General features: G+C 46.3%; 1 protein-coding gene across 1 annotated transcript in view; it reads left to right on the plus strand.

Annotated features, from left to right (window-relative positions):
• SDC2 (syndecan 2) overlaps positions 1 to 26,182 on the plus strand; it is a 206,364-nt gene that overhangs the window by 161,677 nt on the left and 18,505 nt on the right. Inside the window, exon 2 of the mRNA XM_082258211.1 lies at positions 4,616 to 4,727. Within this exon, the coding sequence (XP_082114337.1) occupies positions 4,616 to 4,727 (112 nt within the window). The remainder of the gene's footprint in view (positions 1 to 4,615; positions 4,728 to 26,182) is intronic.

Here is a 26,182-nt window from a genome sequence, read left to right on the forward strand (position 1 = left end):
TGTTCTTTTAAAGGTTACAGTCCATTAACCTCCATGTCCAGCTGTGTAACTACCAAGGCTATCGAGAATTCACAGGATCTACACCCACACTTACATTTCACAGTTAAGCAAGAAGTATATTAACATTGACAAGTAATTCCGCATATTAATATTTAATCTCTTCATTTAGGCTATCTTAGAAATTTGACTAAAGCAGCTTAGCAGTTGGCATGCTGCTGTAAAATGCTATTTTTTGGAAACTGGAACATACAGTGAGATTTAGTAAGTGGTCCACAAAGTTTGTGTAAAAGATTTTACGTCTTAAGCCCTATTTATTTGCTGTCAGTTAATTTTAATTTACAGAGGGCTGCAATTTGACTAAAGTGTAACTAAAGTCAAAACTTTTTTTTCTTTGATAGAGTGCGATTATTGTTTGAGGTAGTTTATAATTAGAGGTGCAACGAATAGAAATTTTGGTCCCAAAATTCAAAATGCAGGATGCACTTAGCCGAAAACCGAAAATGACAGTTTTTTAAAAAAAATATTCCGTTACGCTTCCGCTGTGGTGTTAAAAACCTTGCTTGCTGCATTTTTGGCCATTTAAACATTGCACCTCCCTGCTGAAATGCATTGAGAACGCATCAATAACTCACCTCTGTTACATTTTTGGTGCAGTATTTAGTCACGTCACCTATGCGTTTTCGGGGCCATTATCTACACTTTTTTCTGTACACTTTTTTTCTCTATCAGAAAAAAGGCCAAAAACACCATTTCGGCCGATATGTTTCGGTGCATCTCGATTTATAAACTTAGCGAACCTGTGGTGCGCAATCACTTACCTTGCAGAGTGAAGGCAGCATTGGTATGCAAATTTCAAGCAGCTCAAGCTTGGGCAGCCACAGTTCACGCCTCACGATTGAGGCTACCCATCAGAGTTATGCGCAAATAGGAAGGGTGCAAAGAGCAAGGTTAATTTCGTAAAGTGAAGTCACTATTTGCAAGGTGCAAGCAGTCCCCAGGGTTGCCAACCAGATCGGGTCTGTAGGTTCTTAAGTTCAAATTGTATGTACAGGTACATTTTTTTTTAAGTGTAACGCCAGCCAAAAATGTTTTACGTTTTTTGGATAGCATAGGGAATGGTTAACACATCTATTATGTTTGTTTGCCTGTCTATGTCCCTGTTCAGAATTTCACCTCACTTTTCTGTCTCTTTGACAATTGGATTTTGACCATTTTGATTTGTTGTGGAAACAAGGATTGGTGATAAAGCTTCAGTGGAGACACCTTTTCCCATGATAACTCTTACAGGAGTGAATTTCCCTTCCTAGGGGTAGATTTCTTCTCACTTCCTTTTGTCTCCCTCTGTTTTGTAAGTATGAGTAGTATGTAAGTCTGATGTTTGTAACTCAGAGACTGACAACACAACAGTACATGGTGTCTGCTGGCAGTTGAGTCATGCTTGCTGTAGTTTGGTAACCACAATCGTTCCAATTTTGCTGTGTTTCAACTTTTTTTTTAAGTGAATGAAATGAAGAATTCTTGTTTTCCAGCCTAAGCCCATATAGACAAAACCCTAAGCCCCCATTCATGCTCCTTTCCATACGCCTGACTATGCCGAAACAAATTCTTTCTAATTGTCCCTGTTCATATTTGTACAATCAGTCACCCTACGCTCTATGCAAAAGCTTCAAAATCACCAGGATCACACTCAGCTCTAGTGTGAATGCAGGCTAAAGTGACTACAGACTGAAGAGGAACATCACCCCTGGGGTTAATTTAGCTTTTAACCACCTCCTAGATGAGTTATGCTCAAATAACATACATGCCCAGTGTATCCAGCCAGCATTGTCCTGCTGTAATCTAGCTTTTAAGATTGCGGAGGGAGGAGGGTTGCAAAGTGCTGTTTGGGAGTGAAGGACCACTTTAGAACAAACACGTGGACACCTTATTGTGTGAAGTGCCTGTAAAGTGCTTCTGACTCTTCATCAAGGGGACCCTAAACCCGTAATTTCTGGGGGGCATCAGACATTTTAGGGAGCCCATCACAATAATAGGTCAACGGGGAAGTTAGTCGTGTTTCAGATTACCCCCAGTGCTTAGGAGTCTGGGACTTCTCTGTGAAGGATTAGAACCTGTGAAAGTGAGTTTTATATTTAAACTTTATTGTACTCATAGGTTTACTTGAAGTTACAAAGTTTTTGGATTTGGCCAAAATAACCTGGCTAAAGCCTATTTATAGCCAAAATGTTATAATGAGGGGATGTTAGTTTGATTAGCTATTGAAACGAACTTCTGAAACATCCACCATTTGAATTATTTGTTACTTGCCATCATTAAGGTCAAGGAACGTAATGATATCCAGATTTTTAGGGATTGAGCCAAACCAGGAACATCACATGGAAAAACCTCACCGATCATGGCCCTACATGGATACAAAGCCAGTAGTTGTTCAGCCCAACAGTTTCTGTCCATAACTGAATTTATTATTATTTTTAAAAGCATGAGCAGTGAACCTCTTTAAATATGTTTCATGAGCAAGCATTAAACGTCTCTCGGGATAGGGAATAAGAGCTGACTTATTGGTCCGACATGTTTCATGAGTTGCACTCTTATTACGGTTTACAGTTTTACATTGTAGACACGGGGCTTCCAGATGACCGTGTTTTGAGCAGCTACAATGTAGGGAAAGGGAAAGTTGCAGAAAGACATTGCAATTTATGGAGAGAAGCCATACATACTTTAAACTGTTCTAGGGATACTCCATGCAGTCTCTTTATTCTGAGTTTGTTGATCATTCAGTATAAATCAGCAGAATGCTGCAAATGCTGTTCAGAAATTCATACAAAACTATTCCTACAAGGAATCTTGTATACCTCCTATTTACTCCTGACTTTACACTTACACTTTTTGTAAGATAAAATTGCAAGTTTGTGTATTGAGCCTGTCCCTATTCCTTTAAATAAAGTCATTTTTTCTTCTTGTCCAGATAAATGGGACCCACTTGTGTTGCATAAAGCGTGGAGTTTAATTTGATTTATTAGTAGGTCAATAGGGATGAACAACACTGTCCTATTTCAGCATTGTGAAGTGTGCAAGTGTTTACAGGTTTGATAAGCTCTTGAAGAGAGGAGTAGCCTGCATTTGGGCTGTAGTCACACTTTAATTTATTCCTTGGGGCACAGTACAGTCTTTGTATATAGCTGGTTATAGCAGTCAGACCAGAGATTAAGCGGCTGCTTGACTGACTCAAAACAAAATGTATCCTACTTTTTGTCCACGTTTTGCTCCTTCTAAATCTGCATAGGTGCTGGGGCTTGTCTATTTTTAATCATATTCTGTTCTTTCTCATGACGTGACATTTATAAATTAATTTCTTTGATTTGTGCCCATAGCGAGGCAGAAGTGCACAGAAAGGTGAATAAAGTATTGTTCAACTTCAGCAAGTTCCCAGACATATTCATGTAGAAGATAAGTGGTTCTGACTTGTATCCCCGGGGCTGAACTGTTGACGCCTTCATTCTTCCATCTGACTTTAGGTGTATCTGTTTTAAGCGACCCATTTTCACAGGGTGTTTAAAACCGGGGCGCTGGATGTATTCTGTAAAGAACCTTCATTCGAAATGATACTTTTGTCCTAGATTTGTTCTTTTACGGCCGCCCTAACTGGAGCTATAGTTTTGTGTTTTGAAGCAGCAGGAGTTGAAGAATTCGGACTTAGTGCTTCATTCTATAGCTGGAAAGAAGAAGAGGAATATTTATTTTAGGCATTGATGATGGTACTCTTCCAATCTCATTGGACAGTTCTCCTCCCAAGACTGAATGACACATTACAAATACAAATTTACAAATACAATTTTCTACTTTTGGAACTTACCCCCAATGACATGAAATTACCTGCCACTATTTGAGGGTGTAATTTCAAGCTTGCTCAGAACCTGCAGTCAAAGGCTCTTTATGTGATTGCTTTTAACAATATGACCACCCACCATAAACTGTTAAGGTGTGGACCCTACTTTATCTCCTAAAGTATCCTTTATTATCCTTTAAGTCCTGTAAGTTGCGAGGTGGGGCCTCCATGGATCAAAATTATATTTATAGCGCATTTTACAAATGCTCGATTGGATTGAGATCTAGAGAATTTGGAGGCCATCTCAAACTTATGTTCCTGAATCCATTATTGAATTTATCAGACCAGGCCACCTTCTCTCATTGACCCATGGTCCAGTTCTGATGCTGATGGGCCCATTGTTGACACTTTTAGGCATTGTTAGCAACACTTGACCTCTGTAGGTATTTGTTTATAAGCGGCACTTGCAATTAATCGGGAATGCTTACTTAGTGGAAAATTGGAACAATTGTGTAGCTATCACTCTGCTTTCTTTATGGAAAGAAACATTGATTGCATGGTCATAGTAATCTGGTCATTGATTCTCTGTAAGACCTGCCTGAAAATGATTTCCCTCATGGCTAGTAGCCCTCGGGGGTCTGCCTGTGCAGCGTGTGCACTGCAAGCACTGTGAAATGTGATAATTGAAGGGAAAAACAAATTCATTTTTTTGCAAATAAATGTTGTTAGAAAAAAATGTATTGTGTTATGCAAGGTCCAAACTTATTTTTCTCAATTTATATTTTACAGCGGGTGGCTACTACATCAGACAAAGACTTATATATTGATAACACTTCGATTGAAGAGTCTTCAGGAGTATACCCAATCGATGATGATGACTACTCCTCTGGGTCTGGTTCAGGTAAAATCCACTAATATAACCTTAGTCTTTAACAGCTTGTTTTTTTTTTGTTTTTTTGGGTTTAGTTTTATATATTTAGGGTCCTTTCACACGGCCGTTCCGCTGCTTAAGTCCGCTGCGGGACTTTTTTTTTTTTTTTCTTCACGGAGCGGATGACATTTGTGTCATCCGCTCCGTGTGCCCGCATATCATCCCATCCATTTGCGGATGATATGCGGACATAATGTAAGTATATGGCATTGCGGATGTCATCGGATGACACCGCTGACATCCGATTTTCCTTCCTTTCCATTTTTTACACGGATGAAAAAATAGGGTTCTGTTCCATTCGAAAAAACGGAACAGAACTGAAAGGAGGAAAATCGGATGTCAGCGGATGGTATTCCGCTGACATCCGCAGTGCCATTCACTTACATTATGTCCGCAAATCATCCGCAAACGGATGGGATGATTTGCGGACACACGGAGCGGCTGTGTGAAAGGACCCTTAGGCTAATTAGTAGTAGCTAAGTAATTAGGCTGAGAAGCAATAGTATTTTGAAAAGGATCAGGTTAAGCAAGAAGGTGACAAGCTTCAGCCAGATTGCCTACTGATGTAATTCTGAGCATTTTCTTTTGAAGCACAGATTTCAGCCAAGGTTTTTGGTGCCTAATATTTTAATAAATTGTGGTTGGATGGTAAAGCTTTTTTCTCTATCGCTCATTGACAGACGTAGTCTTCTTGATTCTCAAGAGCTGGGTTATGTTGTCTCCGCAGGAGTAGGACTAGGCAGAAAGACAAAACGTTCTGGCTCCACCTTAGGGGCAGTCCCTGAGGGTATATCCTCCCTCTCTCTGCTACAGGGAATCAGTTTTTTTCTGTCTAGTCAGGAGTAAGGACCTAAGTTCCTTGCTGAGATCTTTTGGTCCTGGCAAGACTTTTTTTCTTTAAGAAAAAGACATTTTTTAGGTAGTTTTCTCCAGTGTTTTTTCCTGTGAGATCTTCAAGCAAAAAATGCCGGACTGGGCGACACTTGTGGTCACCCCAGCCGGCCTACGAGCGCGCGCAGACCATGGCATTGCGCTTGGTCGGCCGCGACATATTCAAGTAAGTATGCGGGGCCGGGCGACGGGCTGGATGTTGAGATCCAGTGGTCACCCCGGTTTCTGCCTACGAGCGCGTGCAGACCAGAGCTCCGCGCTGGGTCGGCCGCGACGGAGTCCCAGTGAAGGGACTGACTTTGCGAGTTAAAAGTCTAGCTTGGACGCCAGGTACCAGAGAGTCGAGGCGTCCGGAGTGGTCCACAAACCCCCACCCCGGTGGAGAGGGTATTGTGAAGAGAGGGTGCCTGTCGGTTCGGTATGGTGAGTAAACGTTCCCTTTTTTCCTCGTTATGAGGCAGTATGTATTATGGGCCCCTCCATATATGGTCAGTATATATCTGATACTTACAAGTCCCCCTTGTAATACAGCATGTGTTTGTGGGAAGTGGACTTGGTTTAAGAGCTAACACTCTACCCAGCAGACTGTAACATTACAGCAGACATAGGAGGTATAATCCTACCTTATGTGTAGTGTATCTTCTGTAGATCCATATATCGCCTCTTAGCAGAGATGCAGGTGGATGTGCTGGGAAAACGATTTCGGCGGTCCTCCTGCCATTTTGCCGTAGACCGAATGCATGTATGTCCTCAGGTCACGCCGGCCGCCATGTTTTTGGAGTCTTATGTCTCTTCTATGGGGGCGGCCATGTTTTGTGAGCCCAGCTACCTCGTGGAGAGCTGGGAACGCCGGAAGGCGTACACAGGGGGCGGAGCCACGCCTTCTACCCGGGAAAAAGCAAACAGCTCCTTCCAGTCTGTGTAAGACAGACGCTGACTGCAGTTGGTTGGAAACTGCACTGCATCGGTTGGTGAGCCTTGGGGGTCCCTCTCTCTCTCTGTGGGATCGAGAAGCAGGTACTCTGAGGGGCGCTATTGCGCTAGGGGGAGACGCACAAAAAAAAAAAAAAAAAAGTTTTTTTGTTTTGCTGGCAAAGGTGTCCTGTATTAACATGGACCCTGCCACTCATGTATCTCCTCCGGATCCCCTCGAGGGGTCTGCGGGATCCTCCAGCACCCCATTGACAATTGAATCATTGTCAGCTATTATGGAAACTTTTGTGTCCCGGGTGGAAGTGGCTTGTCAGGGACAGGGCGCAAGAAAGCGACCCCCGCCTAACCCCTTATTATCTGAAACCTCGGATTCAGACTCTGAGCCTATTTCTGCAGTTGCAGGTACTTCATCTGGGATTGGTGTCTCGGGTCCTGTCTCTTCAGACAGTGAGGAGGATGTTTCGGCATCCGCCATAGCCCGAGAGGAAGCGTTGGTAAACGCACTCATTGTATCTGTTCAAGAGACCTTAAGGTTACAGGGTATTCCATCGGAAATAGCTGAAACTGAAATCCCTTTTGGGACTAAAAAACGCATCAAAGTGGCGAAGGTTTTTCCATTGCCCAAATGTTTTGGCAATCCAATCGAAGAAGAATGGCGTCGGCCAAAACGCACTTTTACTATTTCTAAACGCATTGACAGGCGTTATCCGTTTGAGGAAACCCTTATTAAGAAATGGACAGAACCACCTGTGGTGGATTCACCAATTGCTAGATTGAATAAAGCCACGGTTATTCCTTTAGAAGACGCTCCGTATTTTAAAGATCCAGTGGATCGCAAGATAGAAGCTATGTCTCGCACCATGTTTTCCTTGATTGGATCAGCTTTCAGACCTATAATAGCTATTGGTCTGGTTTCGCAGGCTGTAACTGAATGGACCAAGTGGTTACGCCGGGACTTAGAAGAGGTCCCTCAGGCGGTATCAGATTTGTTGGAACAAATGATACAGGGGTTACAGTTTGTGTGTGATGCGGCGTTAGACGCCACTCCATTATTGGCGCGAGCATCAGTCTCAGCAGTGGTTCTCAGGCGTACACTGTGGCTAAAAGGTTGGTTAGCCGACCAAGGTTCCAAAAAAGCATTGGCTAATATCCCCTTTTCAGGAGAGCGTCTATTTGGAGCCAACTTAGATGAGATCATTAAAGATCTCACGGGTGGAAAGAGCACCTTTTTACCGCAAAATTTTAAAGGTAGAGGAACTCGTCAAAGACGAGGGCCTTCTTTTTCTGCTCACAAGAGGTTTTTTCGTCCCGCGGGTGAAAAAACTAAGTCCTCCAAAGCTCCTGCAGGAGGCGTCAGGGGTCGTTGGTCGGGCAAGCAAAAGCCCGCCCCCTCCAGACCTGAAGATAAACCATCCAAAGCCTGAAGGTGCGCCCCCACCCATAACTGGGGTGGGGGGGACGTCTTCGCCGGTTCCCGGATCCATGGCTTTCCAGAATCCCGGACAAATGGGTTTGCAAAGTCATAAGGTCAGGGTACAAGATCGAGTTTCGATCTCTCCCACCGGCGCGATTCTTCCCTTCCAATATCCGACTATCCTCAGATCGTTTAGAAGATCTGCGGAGAGCAGTCACAGATTTACTACAACAAGGAGTGGTAGTCCACGTTCCTTGGACAGAACGGTTTCAAGGGTTTTATTCAAACCTGTTTACAATACCCAGGAAAGAGGGCAAAGTGCGTCCAATTCTGGACTTAAGAGCACTCAATTCTTTCGTCAACATAAGAAGATTCAGAATGGAGTCCATTCGCACGGTAGCAGCCTTCCTGCATCCAGGGGATGTCCTAGCGTCCATAGACATCAAGGACGCCTATCTTCACATTCCCATTTTCGCAGGACATCAGCGGTTTCTACGCTTTTCCGTAGAGGAGAACCACTATCAGTTTGTGGCGTTACCTTTCGGTCTTGCCACGGCTCCGCGGGTCTTCACAAAGGTGTTGGCCCCAATGTTGGCACTTCTGCGCCAAAGAGGTATATCGATCCTTGGTTACCTAGACGATCTTCTGCTTCATGCAGAGTCTCCTCAGACCTTGCTACAAAACATAGAAATTACTATGATTTCTTTACAGGAATTCGGGTGGCTGGTGAACCAGCAAAAGTCATTTCTGGTTCCCACCCAGAGGCTCGAATATCTGGGTCTAATTCTAGACACAGTCAGGACAAGAGTTTTTCTTCCGGTAGGGAAACTCCGAAAGATTCAATCAGCAGTCCAGTTGTTACTGTCCAACAGCTGGTCTTCCCTTCGGACTTGCATGAGGGTTCTGGGGTTGATGGTGGCTTCGTTCGAAGCAGTCCCATTTGCCCAGTCCCATACCCGAATTCTTCAGCAAGAGATTCTTCTCAGATGGAATCGGAATCCGGAATCCCTGGACAATCAGATCCGATTGAGCAAACAGTCCAGAGAGTCTCTGGTCTGGTGGCTTCGGTCTCCGATGCTCAGCCAGGGAAAGTCATTTCTGCCAATATATTGGACGATAGTGACCACGGTTGCCAGTCTATCCGGATGGGGAGGAATTCTCGGTCAGTTATCTGTCCAGGGACTTTGGTCCCCAGAAGAATCCAGGTTACCGATAAATGTATTGGAACTGAGAGCGATCAGACTTTGTCTGATTCACTGGACCGAGCAGCTCCAGGGCAGCCCGGTTCGGATCCAGTCGGACAATGCCACGGCCGTGGCTTATGTCAATCACCAGGGGGGCACCAAGAGTGTCCGAGCGGCCAAAGAAGTGGCTTGCATTCTTCGCTGGGCGGAACGATTTGTTCCAGCAATCTCTGCGGTGTTCATTCCGGGGGTGGAGAATTGGCAGGCAGATTATCTCAGCCGTCAGACCCTGGATCAGGGGGAATGGTCCCTCCATCCAGACGTTTTCCACCAGTTGTGCCTACGGTGGGGCACCCCGGATGTGGATCTGTTGGCATCACGATTCAACAGGAAAGTTCAGAGATTCGTGGCTCGCTCCCGCGATCCTCTAGCAGAAACCGCAGACGCACTGATCGCCCCGTGGGGGCAATACCAGCTAATATATGCCTTCCCTCCTCTCGCGTTACTGCCAAGACTTCTTCGCAGGATAGAGGAGGAAGGAATCCCAGTAATCCTGGTAGCGCCGGACTGGCCTCGTCGAGCTTGGTACGCCGACATGGTCAGACTGGTGGCGGACGTCCCGTGGAGACTTCCTCTCAGGGAGGATCTACTGTCTCAGGGACCGATCTTCCATCCTGCTTTACGATCGCTGGCTTTAACGGCCTGGCTATTGAGACCCAGGTGCTGAAGGACAAAGGTTTGTCAGCTTCAGTTATTCCTACTCTAGTTGAAGCAAGGAAAGCGACTTCCAGAAAGATTTATCATCGCACATGGAAGTCCTACATTGCATGGTGTGAACCTTTGGGGTTCCGTCCTCGGTCTTATTCGATTAGTCGAATATTGGCTTTTCTGCAACAAGGGGTTGAGCAGAAACTGGCCTTGAGTACTATCAAGGGTCAGGTCTCAGCATTAGCCATCTTCTTTCAGAAGCCTTTGGCTACTCATTCCTTGGTGCGGAACTTCATCCAGGGGGTGCGACATCTGGCTCCGCCAGTGCACGCGCCGTTACCCCCCTGGGATCTTAATTTAGTGTTGTCGGTTCTTCAGAAACCTCCCTTTTGAAGATATTAGGGAGATTCCTCTACCCACGTTGTCCCAGAAGGTGGCCTTCTTGGTGGCTATTACTTCTGCACGCAGGGTGTCAGAACTGGCCGCATTATCTTGTCGTTCACCATATCTGGTGGTTCATAGAGATAAGGTGGTTCTTCGTCCGAATCCATCCTTCCTACCAAAAGTGGTTTCAGAATTTCATCTGAATGAAGAAATTGTATTACCTTCCCTGTGTCCTAAGCCCAGTCATCCTCGGGAGTTTGCTTTACACTCCTTGGATGTGGTCCGGGCGATCAGGGTATACTTGAAAACGACAGACTCGTTTCGCAAGACGGATTCACTTTTTGTGATCCCAGATGGACCCAAAAAGGGGTTGCCTGCATCTGCCGCGACCATTTCCAGATGGATCAGACAGACGGTAGTACAGGCTTATTCTATTAAGGGTCGGGAGCCCCCGTTCCCTGTTAAGGCGCACTCCACTCGGGCACTTAGTGCGTCATGGGCCTTTCGCCATCAGGCGTCAGTGGTCCAGGTGTGCAAGGCGGCTACCTGGTCGTCGGTGCATACCTTTACTAAACATTATAAAGTTGATGTAATGGCATCGTCTGATGCCTCGTTTGGCCGCAAGGTTTTGCAGGCCGCAATTTGAGGAGACCAGTGGTCTACCTCGAGGGTTTTTTCCGTTGGAAAATTTTTCTTTAGTCTCATTCTTTGTTTATAATGAGCCTTTAAAACTTCTAGTTTGGCACCGGTTGGGCCTTCTAGATTGGATTTGATTTTGTCAATCCCACCCCTCATTTGTGGCACTGCTTCTGGATGTCCCAGCTCTTGAGAATCAAGAAGACTACGTCTGTCAATGAGCGATAGAGAAAAATGGATTTTTGTAAGATCTTACCGTAAAATCCTTTTCTCTTAAGCTCATTGACAGACGTAGTACCCGCCCCTCTATTACTGAGTTGGGTTGGGTTAAATTCTCTGTACTGCTTTAAAACAGAACTGATTCCCTGTAGCAGAGAGAGGGAGGATATACCCTCAGGGACTGCCCCTAAGGTGGAGCCAGAACGTTTTGTCTTTCTGCCTAGTCCTACTCCTGCGGAGACAACATAACCCAGCTCTTGAGAATCAAGAAGACTACGTCTGTCAATGAGCTTAAGAGAAAAGGATTTTACGGTAAGATCTTACAAAAATCCATTTATTGCAATGCATTTTTTGACATGTTGGTACACATTTTGCTTGAGGTTTAGGATGCTGGGGCTTAAGATAAAAAGTTAGGTTCAAGTTTAAGAACAGCTGTAGGCAGAAAATGAAACCAATCAGTGTGCTACTAATGCAGTCCAACAAGGACTGCAGGCTATGTCGAAATCAGTATATCTAATTATTTACCTTCTCTTTGGGCTTTTGTCATTTACTGCAGTCAAAATTCCGAGAAGGTCTCACTTGGGCAGCGGGTATTTAACTTTTTTCTCTCTTCCTTTTTGACTCCTGTCACCAATCGCATCAAAACTTGTAAATAGGATAGAATTTAATTGATGGTTTTGAGAAAGAATATACATAAATGTTTATGTGGAAAGAATGTAAGAGTTGGACAGATTGTGCTTCCGATATATATATTTAAAGGGTTAGTTTATTTTTTTATTTTTGTCTGGAGAGTACCTTGTACATATTAGATTTATGATTGAGACTAGAGGTTACCTTGAAAAGTAAGGTTTGGTAAGTGTCTATTTTTTAGATGTCAGTTATTGGTGGGACCAATACGTGCCTAACACATGCAATTAAAATAATTTGCAATCCAAGTTTTGTTGCTAAATCCCCCCCAACAACCAAGCCAATTTTCAGAAGTTGAAACATAACTTTCTAAGTGTGTTCTGATGCCTCCTGAATGTTTCTTAAAGTTTATGTAAATCCTAACTATGAACTTCTCGTTTGCCCCCTTTTGGTCTGCTAAATATACCATTGAAGCCTTTTGTCATATCTGTTTGAGAAGTGCAAAAAATACCTTCTGTTTCTGCCATAAGGCTGTTCATGTGTAGGCGTTATGGGGCATTTTTAGGGAGTTTTCTGCTCTAGGATCAGCTCAAAAAACGCCCAATAAGACAAATCCTATTCATTTCAATGGCCCCTGTTCACATCTGAGCGTTTTGACATTTTAAGCAAAACGCCCAACGCTCAAAAAAGTACATGAGCTTCTTTTTGGGCAGATTACAGGCGTTTTTATTTTTTTCCATTGGTTACTAGTCAACCTAAAAACGCCTGCGCAAAAAAGCCTGGAAAAAACGCCTAAGAAATGCCTGTAAATAGCAACGCCAAGATGTGAACGTAGCCTAAATCATTTGATCTCCTGTAGTATGTGGAGAATGATGTACTAAAATATCAAGCAACGTTATCAATGCTGCCTGAGCTCCGTCTGTGGGCTACAGAACACTCCTCCTAATTTTATGGAAAAGTGGATAAAGGTGTTCTGTAGTCCTAAAACACTGTCCTAGCACAATAATTGTTACTGGCCGGAACACTAGGAAAAAGCTTAAAAAAGAAAACCAATGCAGCCTATCTGGTAAGATGCAACATTTTTGTTTTTGGGTACACTTTATCCACTTCAGCTCTTAAGGAGACACTTGGATGTGTTAGATTTTTCTCTTTCCAGCCACCCTCTGCTGCTCACTCCCCTGGCTGCAGATTGACAGTACTGAGGCTGTGTGCAGGAGAACTGTTCCTGATCACAGCCTCAGAGTATGAGGTGTGGCAATTTAATGCCAGGAATGTCCACGGCATTCGCACTCGAGTGTGTTCTGACATGTTCTAAGTTGCACTTGCCTGGTTCACAGACAAGTTGACTAAAGCCCCGTACACACGTACCGATTGTCGGCCGTAAATATTCGGCCGACGACCGATCGGCCGATTGTTGGTGTGATGCTTCCAACAGCCGACAGCGCATTTTCGGCCGAACAGAATCTGTCATGCAGGCATTAAAATTTTTGTTGGCCAACACCAGAACGGCCGATTGTTCGCCAGTCAGTATAGATTTCGGCCGACAGACAGCAGATTAGCAAGACTGGGCATGCTCAGAAAAGAAAAAAGACAAGGAAAGTTAACCATCACGTGACATCACTTCTGCAGTCGGCTGTTGTTGGCCGACAAAATTTGTGTGCAGTCTTTTGCAGTTTTTAACAGACACGACAGCCCTGGACAAAAGACGTCCGATCTTTCGGCCAACGATCAGTACGTGTGTACGAGGCATTAGTCTTTATGTAGTAGTAGTAGTAGTAAAAATAACACGTTGGTGCATTGCACTGTTGGCAAAAAATGGGTGACAATCTGAAGCAGAAAATTAACATAAAATTTTGGGTGAAAATTGGCAAAAGTGCAATTACAATAACGGAGGGAACCCATCCCATTATCAAAATGGGAATCAAAGAGGAGGTTAAACTTTCTCTGTTACAGCAGGCTTATGGTGAACATTCCATTAAAGAGGAAGTAAACTCTCCTCTGACACTTGTACCTATAGGTAAGCCTATGATAAGGCTTACCTATAGGTACTGTAAATATCTCCTAAACATGTACCGTTTAGGAGATATTTACCTTACGTGCATCCAGTGATGTCACTGGCGCATGCGCTCTGAAGGAACGGCCGCTGGTGCCGTTCCTTCAGAACTCCGTGCCGTGACCGTCGGCTCCTGCACGCGTGCGCGGGAGTGACGTCACCGCGGCTCCGGCCAATCAGATGGCCGGATGCCGCGATCCCGTCATACAGCTAAGCGGGCGGCACGGCGGGGGCTCGTTCTAAGGTAAGTATTTCATAATGAGCTAGTATGCGATGCATACTAGCTCATTATGTGTTTGTCTTTCAGGGTGAAAAAAAAAGGGTTTACAACCTCCTTTAAGAAATCAAGTGTTTTTGAATGGCATAGGTGGTTTAAGGAGGGGCAGAAACATTTCCACAATATGCAAGTAGTGGGTAGCCAAAAAGACAAAGGCCGAATGCAAATGTGGCCAGAGTGTGAACCCTCATACGCTCAGATCGAAGATTGAGTGCGCAACTGATGGCAGAAGAGTTGAACATAACCAGGAAAACAGTGCGGCAGATTCTAACGTAAGATATTGTAATGAGAAAGCTACAAAAATCATGCCCCCAGTTTTAACATGCCTTGAAACAAGAATCAACACTTTTGGACCACGATGCAGGTATTTATATTCTAAAGACAAAAATGCCTGAGCACCATGATGAGAAGTATACAAATTGTGGGTGTGGCCATATTACAGTAACAGTGGTAGGGGCTTAAAGTGTTTAAATTAAATTCTGAACTTATGCTGCTCTGGGTCAGGAGCAAGTAATATATAGAGTGCCAAGGGCTCAAAGTGATGCACAGAATTCAGATAAATACTAAGTAATGCAGCGAGAGCAGAGGTCAAGTCACAATTAATGCACAGGTTGCAGGGAAAGCAATCATCTATTTAAAATATATTCTATCTCTCCCTTTTGCTCAGTGGTGGCATCTCAATGATTCCGCCTGGTCTCGCAGAAATTTAAAGTTCAGCATTTGTCTATCACCCTCCCTCTGTCCCAGTCAAATAGACCATTGCGTGCATCACCGGCACTGTCCCAAGGCACCCAGCAGCTTAGAGTAAACTTTGCCGTGCACAGATCTGAGCTCAGATTAAGAGTTTCTATGCTTTCCCTTCTTTTTTTTAAATCTTTCAATCCAATTCTTTTATACAACTTCTTGAATAAAACATGCTGGGAGAAATACTGGATGACCTCTCCTTCTGAAAATGCAAGTTGCCTGGGTATCTTTGTAATCCAGCCACTTTAGTTCTTACTAATTCCAATACAAATTACATTTGTACTAATGTTTAAAATGTTATAGCATTTAGCACAAATGCACGCTATTGGAGCCAGCTGCCTTCTACTAGCAGAAAAGAATGCTAGGCCACAGAAGCTTTGAGCTGGCTAGTGTCGTTTGTTGCTAAATAGTAGTAGAGGTGCACCGAATGGAAATTTTGGTGCTGAAACCAAAATTGCAGGGTGCACTTTTTAAAAAATATATATATTTTTTATATATAATTGTATTATAATCAACTTTTTAAAATAATATAATGAATTTCAATTAATATAAATTTATTGTCAGCCATTATTGGAACCTTTAGTGCATGAAAAGCTCAAGAAAAATGTATCCCTTTAAATTCTATGTATGTCTTGACACTGGTCCATTGCGCTTCCATCCTGGTGTTAAAAATCCTGCTTGCTGCTTTTTTAGGAAAAACTTACCTCCCCGTTGAAATGCATTAAAAACGCAGCAAGAACGGTTCAATAACGAACCCGTGTTAAGCTTTTAATGCTGTTTTTGAGTCACATGACCTATGAAAAACAAACCATAGGCACAGTAAAATCAATGCAAAATTGCATGCATTTTCGGCGCTATTAACGGCACTTTTCTCTATCGCTCATTGACAGACGTAGTCTTCTTGATTCTCAAGAGCTGGGTTATGTTGTCTCCGCAGGAGTAGGACTAGGCAGAAAGACAAAACGTTCTGGCTCCACCTTAGGGGCAGTCCCTGAGGGTATATCCTCCCTCTCTCTGCTACAGGGAATCAGTTTTTTTCTGTCTAGTCAGGAGTAAGGACCTAAGTTCCTTGCTGGGATCTTTTGGTCCTGGCAAGACTTTTTTCTTTAAGAAAAAGACATTTTTTAGGTAGTTTTCTCCAGTGTTTTTTCCTGTGAGATCTTCAAGCAAAAAATGCCGGACTGGGCGACACTTGTGGTCACCCCAGCCGGCCTACGAGCGCGCGCAGACCATGGCATTGCGCTTGGTCGGCCGCGACATATTCAAGTAAGTATGCGGGGCCGGGCGACGGGCTGGATGTTGAGATCCAGTGGTCACCCCGGTTTCTGCCTACGAGCGCGTGCAGACCAGAGCTCCGCGCTGGGTCGGCCGCGACGGAGTCCCAGTGAAGGGACTGACTTTGCGAGTTAAAAGTCTCGCTTGGACGCCAGGTACCAGAGAGTCGAGGCGTCCGGAGTGGTCCACAAACCCCCACCCCGGTGGAGAGGGTATTGTGAAGAGAGGGTGCCTGTCGGTTCGGTATGGTGAGTAAACGTTCTTTATAACGTTCTCGTTATGAGGCAGTATGTATTATGGGCCCCTCCATATATGGTCAGTATATATCTGATACTTACAAGTCCCCCTTGTAATACAGCATGTGTTTGTGGGAAGTGGACTTGGTTTAAGAGCTAACACTCTACCCAGCAGACTGTAACATTACAGCAGACATAGGAGGTATAATCCTACCTTATGTGTAGTGTATCTTCTGTAGATCCATATATCGCCTCTTAGCAGAGATGCAGGTGGATGTGCTGGGAAAACGATTTCGGCGGTCCGCCGCCATTTTGCCGTAGACCGAATGCATGTATGTTCTCAGGTCACGCCGGCCGCCATGTTTTTGGAGTCTTATGTCTCTTCTATGGGGGCGGCCATGTTTTGTGAGCCCAGCTACCTCGTGGAGAGCTGGGAACGCCGGAAGGCGTACACAGGGGGCGGAGCCACGCCTTCTACCCGGGAAAAAGCAAACAGCTCCTTCCAGTCTGTGTAAGACAGACGCTGACTGCAGTTGGTTGGAAACTGCACTGCATCGGTTGGCGAGCCTTGGGGGTCCCTCTCTCTCTCTGTGGGATCGAGAAGCAGGTACTCTGAGGGGCGCTATTGCGCTAGGGGGAGACGCACAAAAAAAAAAAAAAAAAGTTTTTTTGTTTTGCTGGCAAAGGTGTCCTGTATTAACATGGACCCTGCCACTCATGTATCTCCTCCGGATCCCCTCGAGGGGTCTGCGGGATCCTCCAGCACCCCATTGACAATTGAATCATTGTCAGCTATTATGGAAACTTTTGTGTCCCGGGTGGAAGTGGCTTGTCAGGGACAGGGCGCAAGAAAGCGACCCCCGCCTAACCCCTTATTATCTGAAACCTCGGATTCAGATTCTGTGCCTATTTCTGCAGTTGCAGGTACTTCATCTGGGATTGGTGTCTCGGGTCCTGTCTCTTCAGACAGTGAGGAGGATGTTTCGGCATCCGCCATAGCCCGAGAGGAAGCGTTGGTAAACGCACTCATTGTATCTGTTCAAGAAACCTTAAGGTTACAGGGTATTCCATCGGAAATAGCTGAAACTGAAATCCCTTTTGGGACTAAAAAACGCATCAAAGTGGCGAAGGTTTTTCCATTGCCCAAATGTTTTGGCAATCCAATCGAAGAAGAATGGTGTCTGCCAAAACGCACTTTTTCTATTTCTAAACGCATTGACAGGCGTTATCCGTTTGAGGAAACCCTTATTAAGAAATGGACAGAACCACCTGTGGTGGATTCACCAATTGCTAGATTGAATAAAGCCACGGTTATTCCTTTAGAAGACGCTCCGTCTTTTAAAGATCCAGTGGATCGCAAGATAGAAGCTATGTCTCGCACCATGTTTTCCTTGATTGGATCAGCTTTCAGACCTATAATAGCTATTGGTCTGGTTTCGCAGGCTGTAACTGAATGGACCAAGTGGTTACGCCGGGACTTAGAAGAGGTCCCTCAGGCGGTATCAGATTTGTTGGAACAAATAATACAGGGGTTACAGTTTGTGTGTGATGCGGCGTTAGACGCCACTCCATTATTGGCGCGAGCATCAGTCTCAGCAGTGGTTCTCAGGCGTACACTGTGGCTAAAAGGTTGGTTAGCCGACCAAGGTTCCAAAAAAGCATTGGCTAATATCCCCTTTTCAGGAGAGCGTCTATTTGGAGCCAACTTAGATGAGATCATTAAAGATCTCACGGGTGGAAAGAGCACCTTTTTACCGCAAAATTTTAAAGGTAGAGGAACTCGTCAAAGACGAGGGCCTTCTTTTTCTGCTCACAAGAGGTTTTTTCGTCCCACGGGTGAAAAAACTAAGTCCTCCAAAGCTCCTGCAGGAGGCGTCAGGGGTCGTTGGTCGGGCAAGCAAAAGCCCGCCCCCTCCAGACCTGAAGATAAACCATCCAAAGCCTGAAGGTGCGCCCCCACCCATAACTGGGGTGGGGGGACGTCTTCGCCGGTTCCCGGATCCATGGCTTTCCAGAATCCCGGACAAATGGGTTTGCGAAGTCATAAGGTCAGGGTACAAGATCGAGTTTCGATCTCTCCCACCGGCGCGATTCTTCCCTTCCAATATCCGACTATCCTCAGATCGTTTAGAAGATCTGCGGAGAGCAGTCACAGATTTACTACAACAAGGAGTGGTAGTCCACGTTCCTTGGACAGAACGGTTTCAAGGGTTTTATTCAAACCTATTTACAATACCCAGGAAAGAGGGCAAAGTGCGTCCAATTCTGGACTTAAGAGCACTCAATTCTTTTGTCAACATAAGAAGATTCAGAATGGAGTCCATTCGCACGGTAGCAGCCTTCCTGCATCCAGGGGATGTCCTAGCGTCCATAGACATCAAGGACGCCTATCTTCACATTCCCATTTTCGCAGGTCATCAGCGGTTTCTACGCTTTTCCGTAGAGGAGAACCACTATCAGTTTGTGGCGTTACCTTTCGGTCTCGCCACGGCTCCGCGGGTCTTCACAAAGGTGTTGGCCCCAATGTTGGCACTTCTGCGCCAAAGAGGTATATCGATCCTTGGTTACCTAGACGATCTTTTGCTTCATGCAGAGTCTCCTCAGACCTTGCTACAAAACATAGAAATTACTATGATTTCTTTACAGGAATTCGGGTGGCTGGTGAACCAGCAAAAGTCATTTCTGGTTCCCACCCAGAGGCTCGAATATCTGGGTCTAATTCTAGACACAGTCAGGACAAGAGTTTTTCTTCCGGTAGGGAAACTCCGAAAGATTCAATCAGCAGTCCAGTTGTTACTGTCCAACAGCTGGTCTTCCCTTCGGACTTGCATGAGGGTTCTGGGATTGATGGTGGCTTCGTTCGAAGCAGTCCCATTTGCCCAGTCCCATACCCGAATTCTTCAGCAAGAGATTCTTCTCAGATGGAATCGGAATCCGGAATCCCTGGACAATCAGATCCGATTGAGCAAACAGACCAGAGAGTCTCTGGTCTGGTGGCTTCGGTCTCCGATGCTCAGCCAGGGAAAGTCATTTCTGCCAATATATTGGACGATAGTGACCACGGATGCCAGTCTATCCTGATGGGGAGGAATTCTCGGTCAGTTATCTGTCCAGGGACTTTGGTCCCCGGAAGAATCCAGGTTACCGATAAATATATTGGAACTGAGAGCGATCAGACTTGGTCTGATTCACTGGACCGAGCAGCTCCAGGGCAGCCCGGTTCGGATCCAGTCGGACAATGCCACGGCCGTGGCTTATGTCAATCACCAGGGGGGCACCAAGAGTGTCAGAGCGGCCAAAGAAGTGGCTTGCATTCTTCGCTGGGCGGAACGATTTGTTCCAGCAATCTCTGCGGGGTTCATTCCGGGGGTGGAGAATTGGCAGGCAGATTATCTCAGCCGTCAGACCCTGGATCAGGGGGAATGGTCCCTCCATCCAGACGTTTTCCACCAGTTGTGCCTACGGTGGGGCACCCCGGATGTGGATCTGTTGGCATCACGATTCAACAGGAAAGTTCAGAGATTCGTGGCTCGCTCCCGCGATCCTCTAGCAGAAACCGCAGACGCACTGATCGCCCCGTGGGGGCAATACCAGCTAATATATGCCTTCCCTCCTCTCGCGTTACTGCCAAGACTTCTTCGCAGGATAGAGGAGGAAGGAATCCCAGTAATCCTGGTAGCGCCGGACTGGCCTCGTCGAGCTTGGTACGCCGACATGGTCAGACTGGTGGCGGACGTCCCGTGGAGACTTCCTCTCAGGGAGGATCTACTGTCTCAGGGACCGATCTTCCATCCTGCTTTACGATCGCTGGCTTTAACGGCCTGGCTATTGAGACCCAGGTGCTGAAGGACAAAGGTTTGTCAGCTTCAGTTATTCCTACTCTAGTTGAAGCAAGGAAAGCGACTTCCAGAAAGATTTATCATCGCACATGGAAGTCCTACATTGCATGGTGTGAACCTTTGGGGTTCCGTCCTCGGTCTTATTCGATTAGTCGAGTATTGGCTTTTCTGCAACGAGGGGTTGAGCAGAAACTGGCCTTGAGTACTATCAAGGGTCAGGTCTCAGCATTAGCCATCTTCTTTCAGAAGCCTTTGGCTACTCATTCCTTGGTGCGGAACTTCATCCAGGGGGTGCGACATCTGGCTCCGCCAGTGCACGCGCCGTTACCCCCCTGGGATCTTAATTTAGTGTTGTCGGTTCTTCAGAAACCTCCCTTTGAAGATATTAGGGAGATTCCTCTACCTACGTTGTCCCAGAAGGTGGCCTTCTTGGTGGCTATTACTTCTGCACGCAGGGTGTCAGAACTGGCCGCATTATCTTGTCGTTCACCATATCTGGTGGTTCATAGAGATAAGGTGGTTCTTCGTCCGAATCCATCCTTCCTACCAAAAGTGGTTTCAGAATTTCATCTGAATGAAGAAATTGTATTACCTTCCCTGTGTCCTAAGCCCAGTCATCCTCGGGAGTTTGCTTTACACTCCTTGGATGTGGTCCGGGCGATCAGGGTATACTTGAAAACGACAGACTCGTTTCGCAAGACGGATTCACTTTTTGTGATCCCAGATGGACCCAAAAAGGGTTTGCCTGCATCTGCCGCGACCATTTCTAGATGGATCAGACAGACGGTAGTACAGGCTTATTCTATTAAGGGTCGGGAGCCCCCGTTCCCTGTTAAGGCGCACTCCACTCGGGCACTTAGTGCGTCATGGGCCTTTCGCCATCAGGCGTCAGTGGTCCAGGTGTGCAAGGCGGCTACCTGGTCGTCGGTGCATACCTTTACTAAACATTATAAAGTTGATGTAATGGCATCGTCTGATGCCTCGTTTGGCCGCAAGGTTTTGCAGGCCGCAATTTGAGGAGACCAGTGGTCTACCTCGAGGGTTTTTTCCGTTGGAAAATTTTTTCTTTTTTAGTCTCATTCTTTCTTTATAATGAGCCTTTAAAACTTCTAGTTTGGCACCGGTTGGGCCTTCTAGATTGGATTTGATTTTGTCAATCCCACCCCTCATTTGTGGCACTGCTTCTGGATGTCCCAGCTCTTGAGAATCAAGAAGACTACGTCTGTCAATGAGCGATAGAGAAAAATGGATTTTTGTAAGATCTTACCGTAAAATCCTTTTCTCTTAAGCTCATTGACAGACGTAGTACCCGCCCCTCTATCATTGAGTTGGGTTGGGTTAAATTCTCTGTACTGCTTTAAAACAGAACTGATTCCCTGTAGCAGAGAGAGGGAGGATATACCCTCAGGGACTGCCCCTAAGGTGGAGCCAGAACGTTTTGTCTTTCTGCCTAGTCCTACTCCTGCGGAGACAACATAACCCAGCTCTTGAGAATCAAGAAGACTACGTCTGTCAATGAGCTTAAGAGAAAAGGATTTTACGGTAAGATCTTACAAAAATCCATTTTTTTCTCTTATCAGCAAAATGGCGATAACACCATTTCTCTGTCGCTCATTGACAGACGTAGTCGTCCTTGATTAATATCAACTCGGGTTATACTGCCCTCTACAGGAGTAGGACTAGACAGGAAAGAAAACGTTCTGGCCACACCTTAGGGGCAGTCCCAGAGGGTATATCCTCTCTCTCTCTGCTACAGCAAATCAGTTTTTTTCTGTCTAGTTAGGAGTAAGGACCTAGATGCCTTGCTAGGATCTTCAGTCCTGGCAGGATTTTTCTCTTAGAAAGATTTTTTTAGACAGCTTTTTTCTCCAGTGTTCCTGTGAGATCTTCAAGCAAGAAAGCTGGAACTGGGCGACGGGCTGGATGTTGAGATCCAGTGGTCACCCCAGTTCAGCCTACGACATAGTCCCACTGGACGGGGACTGACCCTGCGAGTTAAACGTCTCGCCTGGACGCCAATGACCAACAGAGTCACGGCGTCCGTATTGGTCGACAGCCCCCCCACCCCGGTGGAGAGGGGTTCTGTCAGAAGTTGGCGCCCGCCTGGTTCCGGTATGGTGAGTAGAATGTTCCCCCTCTCCCCCCTGTCGGGTTTGTGGTGGACGCGGGCCCCTCTCTGGGATGGTAGGATGGGTCTCCCCTCTATCCTATTACAGGTCACAGATCCCCCAATTTGAGTGTGATTGTTTGTGAATAGAAACCAGGAGGCTTGGTTTGTGAGCTGACAATCTAGAGTCATTGTAAGACTGTAAAGGTGACTGAAGTCAGTGGCAGTACTAATAGGGCATTACTATTGAAGTAAAAGGTATCCTACCTGTCAGAGTGTGTACACAGCCTGAGTTACTGCAGTCCAGATCGCCATTCCTCCAGCAACCGGTCACTTACACGGGCTGCACAGCTCCCGACGGCCCACGGACTGCATGCGGCCCACCAGGGTCCTATACCGCCGGCCAGGCTTTTTCACCATTCATGGTGAAGTTTGTGGGGCCAAGGCACTCCCGCAGGCCGCCAGGCCGAATACATACTTCCCGCAGGCCGCTGCTAGCCGCCGCTATCCTACACAGGCCGCCGCCATTGTTTTGCAGATCGCACGAGGCCGCCATATTGGCATAGCCTCGTGTCTCCAGCATGGGGGCGGCCATGTTTGAGGTGACCAAAAACCTCGAGGAGCTATGGGGAGGCGCCGCAAGGCGTGTAAAGGGGCGGAGCCGCCTCCTTTTACCCGGGAAAGCAAGCCAAAGACTTCCTGTCTGTAATAGACAGTGCTGGAACAGGTTGTATTGAAACTTCTGAGCATCAAGTGGTGAGCCTTGGGGTCTCTCTCTCTCTCTCTCTGTAGGGGTCCTAAAGCAGGTAACACTAAGTGGCGCTGGGGGTCTGAGAAAAAAAAGAAAAAAGAAGTTTTATTTTTGCAAATAATTTTTTTTTTTTTTTTTTTCGGCTAAGTGCTGGAATAATCATGGACCCTGCCACACAGGTGCCCCCACCTGATCCTCTCGAGGTGACCGCAGGACCCTCCAGTTCACAGAATATTGATGCATTTACAGCAGTTTTGGAGTCTTTGGTATCCCGGGTGGAGATGGCCTGTCAGGGACGGGGGAGAAAGCGACCCCCGCCTACCCCTATTTCATCTGATACTTCAGATTCTGAGATGGTCATTGCAGCTGCAGGTCCCTCTGCAGGGGCTGTTGTCTCAGGTAAAGTTCCCTCAGACAGTGAGGAGGACGTTCCTGCCTCCGCCATAGCACAAGAAGCAGCATTGGTGGACGCACTAGTTGTGGCGGTCCGGGAAACCTTAAGACTTAAGGTTTTACCGGCAGAGATAACCGAGATAGAAATTCCCTTTGGTACTAGTAAGCCTACCAAGACGGCTAAGGTGTTTCCCTTACCTAAATGTTTTGGTAATAAAATTAAAGAGGAATGGGATCATCCTAAACGTACCCTTACTGTTTCCAAGCGCATTGCTAGACGCTATCCGTTTGAGGAATCCCTCATTAAGAAATGGACGGTACCACCAGCGGTGGGTCCACCCATTTCCAGACTGAATAAAGCCACTGTTATTCCGTTGGAGGGCGCTCCGTCCTTTAAGGATACGGTGGATCGGAAAATGGAAGCGGAGTCCCGCACCATTTTTTCCCTAATAGGGTCAGCCTTTAGACCAGTGATTGTCATTGGTTTCGTTTCACAAACATTAACGGAATGGGCAAGATTGTTACGCCATGACCTAAAGGGGGAAGGTATTCCCCAGGCAGCGTCTGATTTGATGGAGCAAATCATACAAGGACTGCAGTTCGTCTGTGACGCAGCCCTGGATGCCACCCCCTTGTTAGGGCATGCATCGATGTCAGCGGTAGTCCTCAGACGTGTGCTGTGGTTAAAGTGCTGGTCGGCGGATCTAGGTTCCAAAAAAGCCTTGGCGAATCTCCCCTTTCAGGGGAATCGCCTATTTGGGGCCACCCTAGATGAGATCATTAAGGATGTCACTGGGGGCAAGAGCACTTTTTTGCCGCAGGCTGCTAACGCTAAAGGACCTCGTAACAAGCGTGGACCTTTCTTTGCCGCTCATAAAGGGTTTGTTCGCTCCGCTGGGGCGAGCGGGAAAGGCAAAGCCCCTCTAGGAGGGTTCAAGAGGCGCTGGTCGGGCAAACAAAAGGCCGACTCAGCCAAACCTGAAGTCAAGGCTAATACAGCTTGAAGGTGCGCCCCCACCCGGCTTAGGGGTGGGGGGACGTCTTCACCGGTGTTCAGATCTAGGACTTTCCTGAATCCCGGACTAAGGGGTTCAGGAGATCATACGATCAGGATACAAGATAGTGTCGATCACTGCTACCGGTGCGATTCTTCCCTTCCAACATTTAGGTGCTACAGGGAGCGATAGTTCCCGTTCCCTGAACAGATCATTTTCTTTACCTTTTCCAAGGATCATTCTCAGTTCCCTCCAGGAATCGGATCCGGTTGAGCAAGCGGACCAAGGAGCCTCTAGTCGGGTGACTTCGGTCTCTAATGCTCAACCAGGAGAAATCATCACTCCTGATAGGAATCAAGTTTCTGATAAATGTGTGGGAACAGAGAGCGATCAGACTTTGTCGGATTGCCTGGACCAGGCAGCCTGGTTCGGATTCAGTCAGACAATATCAGGGTGATGACTTAGGTCAATCACCAAGGATTTCACCATCTGTGTCTTCATCAGAGCATCCCGGAGGTGGATCTGTTGGCATATCGGCTTAACAAGAAGGCGCAGAGGTTGGTAACGCGCGCCCGCGATCCTCTAGCAGACGCAGCAGGCGCGCTGAACGGCCTGTAAAGGCAGTGTCAGCTACTATATGTCTTCCCTCCTCTCAGATTGCTGCTGAGATTTCTCCGCAGGATAGAGATGGAGGGAACTCCAGTTATCCTGGAAATTCTAGGCTAGCCTCGTCAAGCCGGTCAGGCCGACTTGGACATGCTAGTCGCGAACGCTCCTTGGAGACTTCTTCTCAGGGAGGATCTGCGGTCTCAAGGACCAATCTTCCATCGTGCTTTACAGTCGCTGGTTTTAATGGCCTGGCCATTGAGACCCAGGTACTGAAGGACAAGGAATTGTCAGCTTCAGTTATTCCTACTCTAATTAAAGCAAGGAAAGCGACTTCCAGCAAAGTCTATTATCGCACATGGAAGACTTATATTGCGTGGTGTGAATCGTTGGGATTTCCCCCACGTACCTATTCGGTGACCCGAATCTTGGCTTTTCTGCAAAAGGGGGTTGAGCAGAAACTATCCTTGAGCACTATCAAGGGTCAGGTTTCAGCATTAGCAATCTTCTTTCAGAAGCCTTTGGCTACTCATTCCTTGGTGCGGAATTTCATCCAGGGGGTGCGGCACTTGGCTCCGCCAGTCCGCGCGCCCTTACCGCCCTGGGATCTTAATTTGGTTTTGTCGGTTCTGCAGAAACCTCCCTTTGAAAATATCAGGGAGATTCCCTTGCTTACATTATCCCAGAAGGTGGTCTTCTTGGTGGCTATCACTTCTGCACGCAGGGTGTCAGAACTGGCTGCATTATCATGCCATTCCCCATATCTAGTGGTTCATAGGGATAAGGTAGTTCTTCATCCGAAGCCATCCTTTCTTCCTAAGGTGGTTTCAGACTTTCATCTGAATGAAGATATTGTGCTCCCTTCCTTGTGTCCTCAGCCCAATCATCCTCGGGAATATGCGTTGCATTCCTTGGATGTGGTTCGGGCAACCGGTGGTCTACCTCGAGGGTTTTTTTCTGTTGGAATTTCAGTTGAGTCTCATCATTTGATGAGCCTTTAAAACTTCTAGTTGGCACCGGTTGGGCCTTCTAGATTGGATTTTGATTTCCATTTTCCCACCCCTCAGTTGTGGTACTGCTTTGGGACGTCCCAAGTTGATATTAATCAAGGAGGACTACGTCTATCAATGAGCGACAGAGAAAAATGGATTTT

Source organism: Pelophylax lessonae (genome assembly GCF_965119305.1).
Source record: "Pelophylax lessonae genome assembly, chromosome: 5".
NCBI lineage: Eukaryota > Metazoa > Chordata > Amphibia > Anura > Ranidae > Pelophylax > Pelophylax lessonae.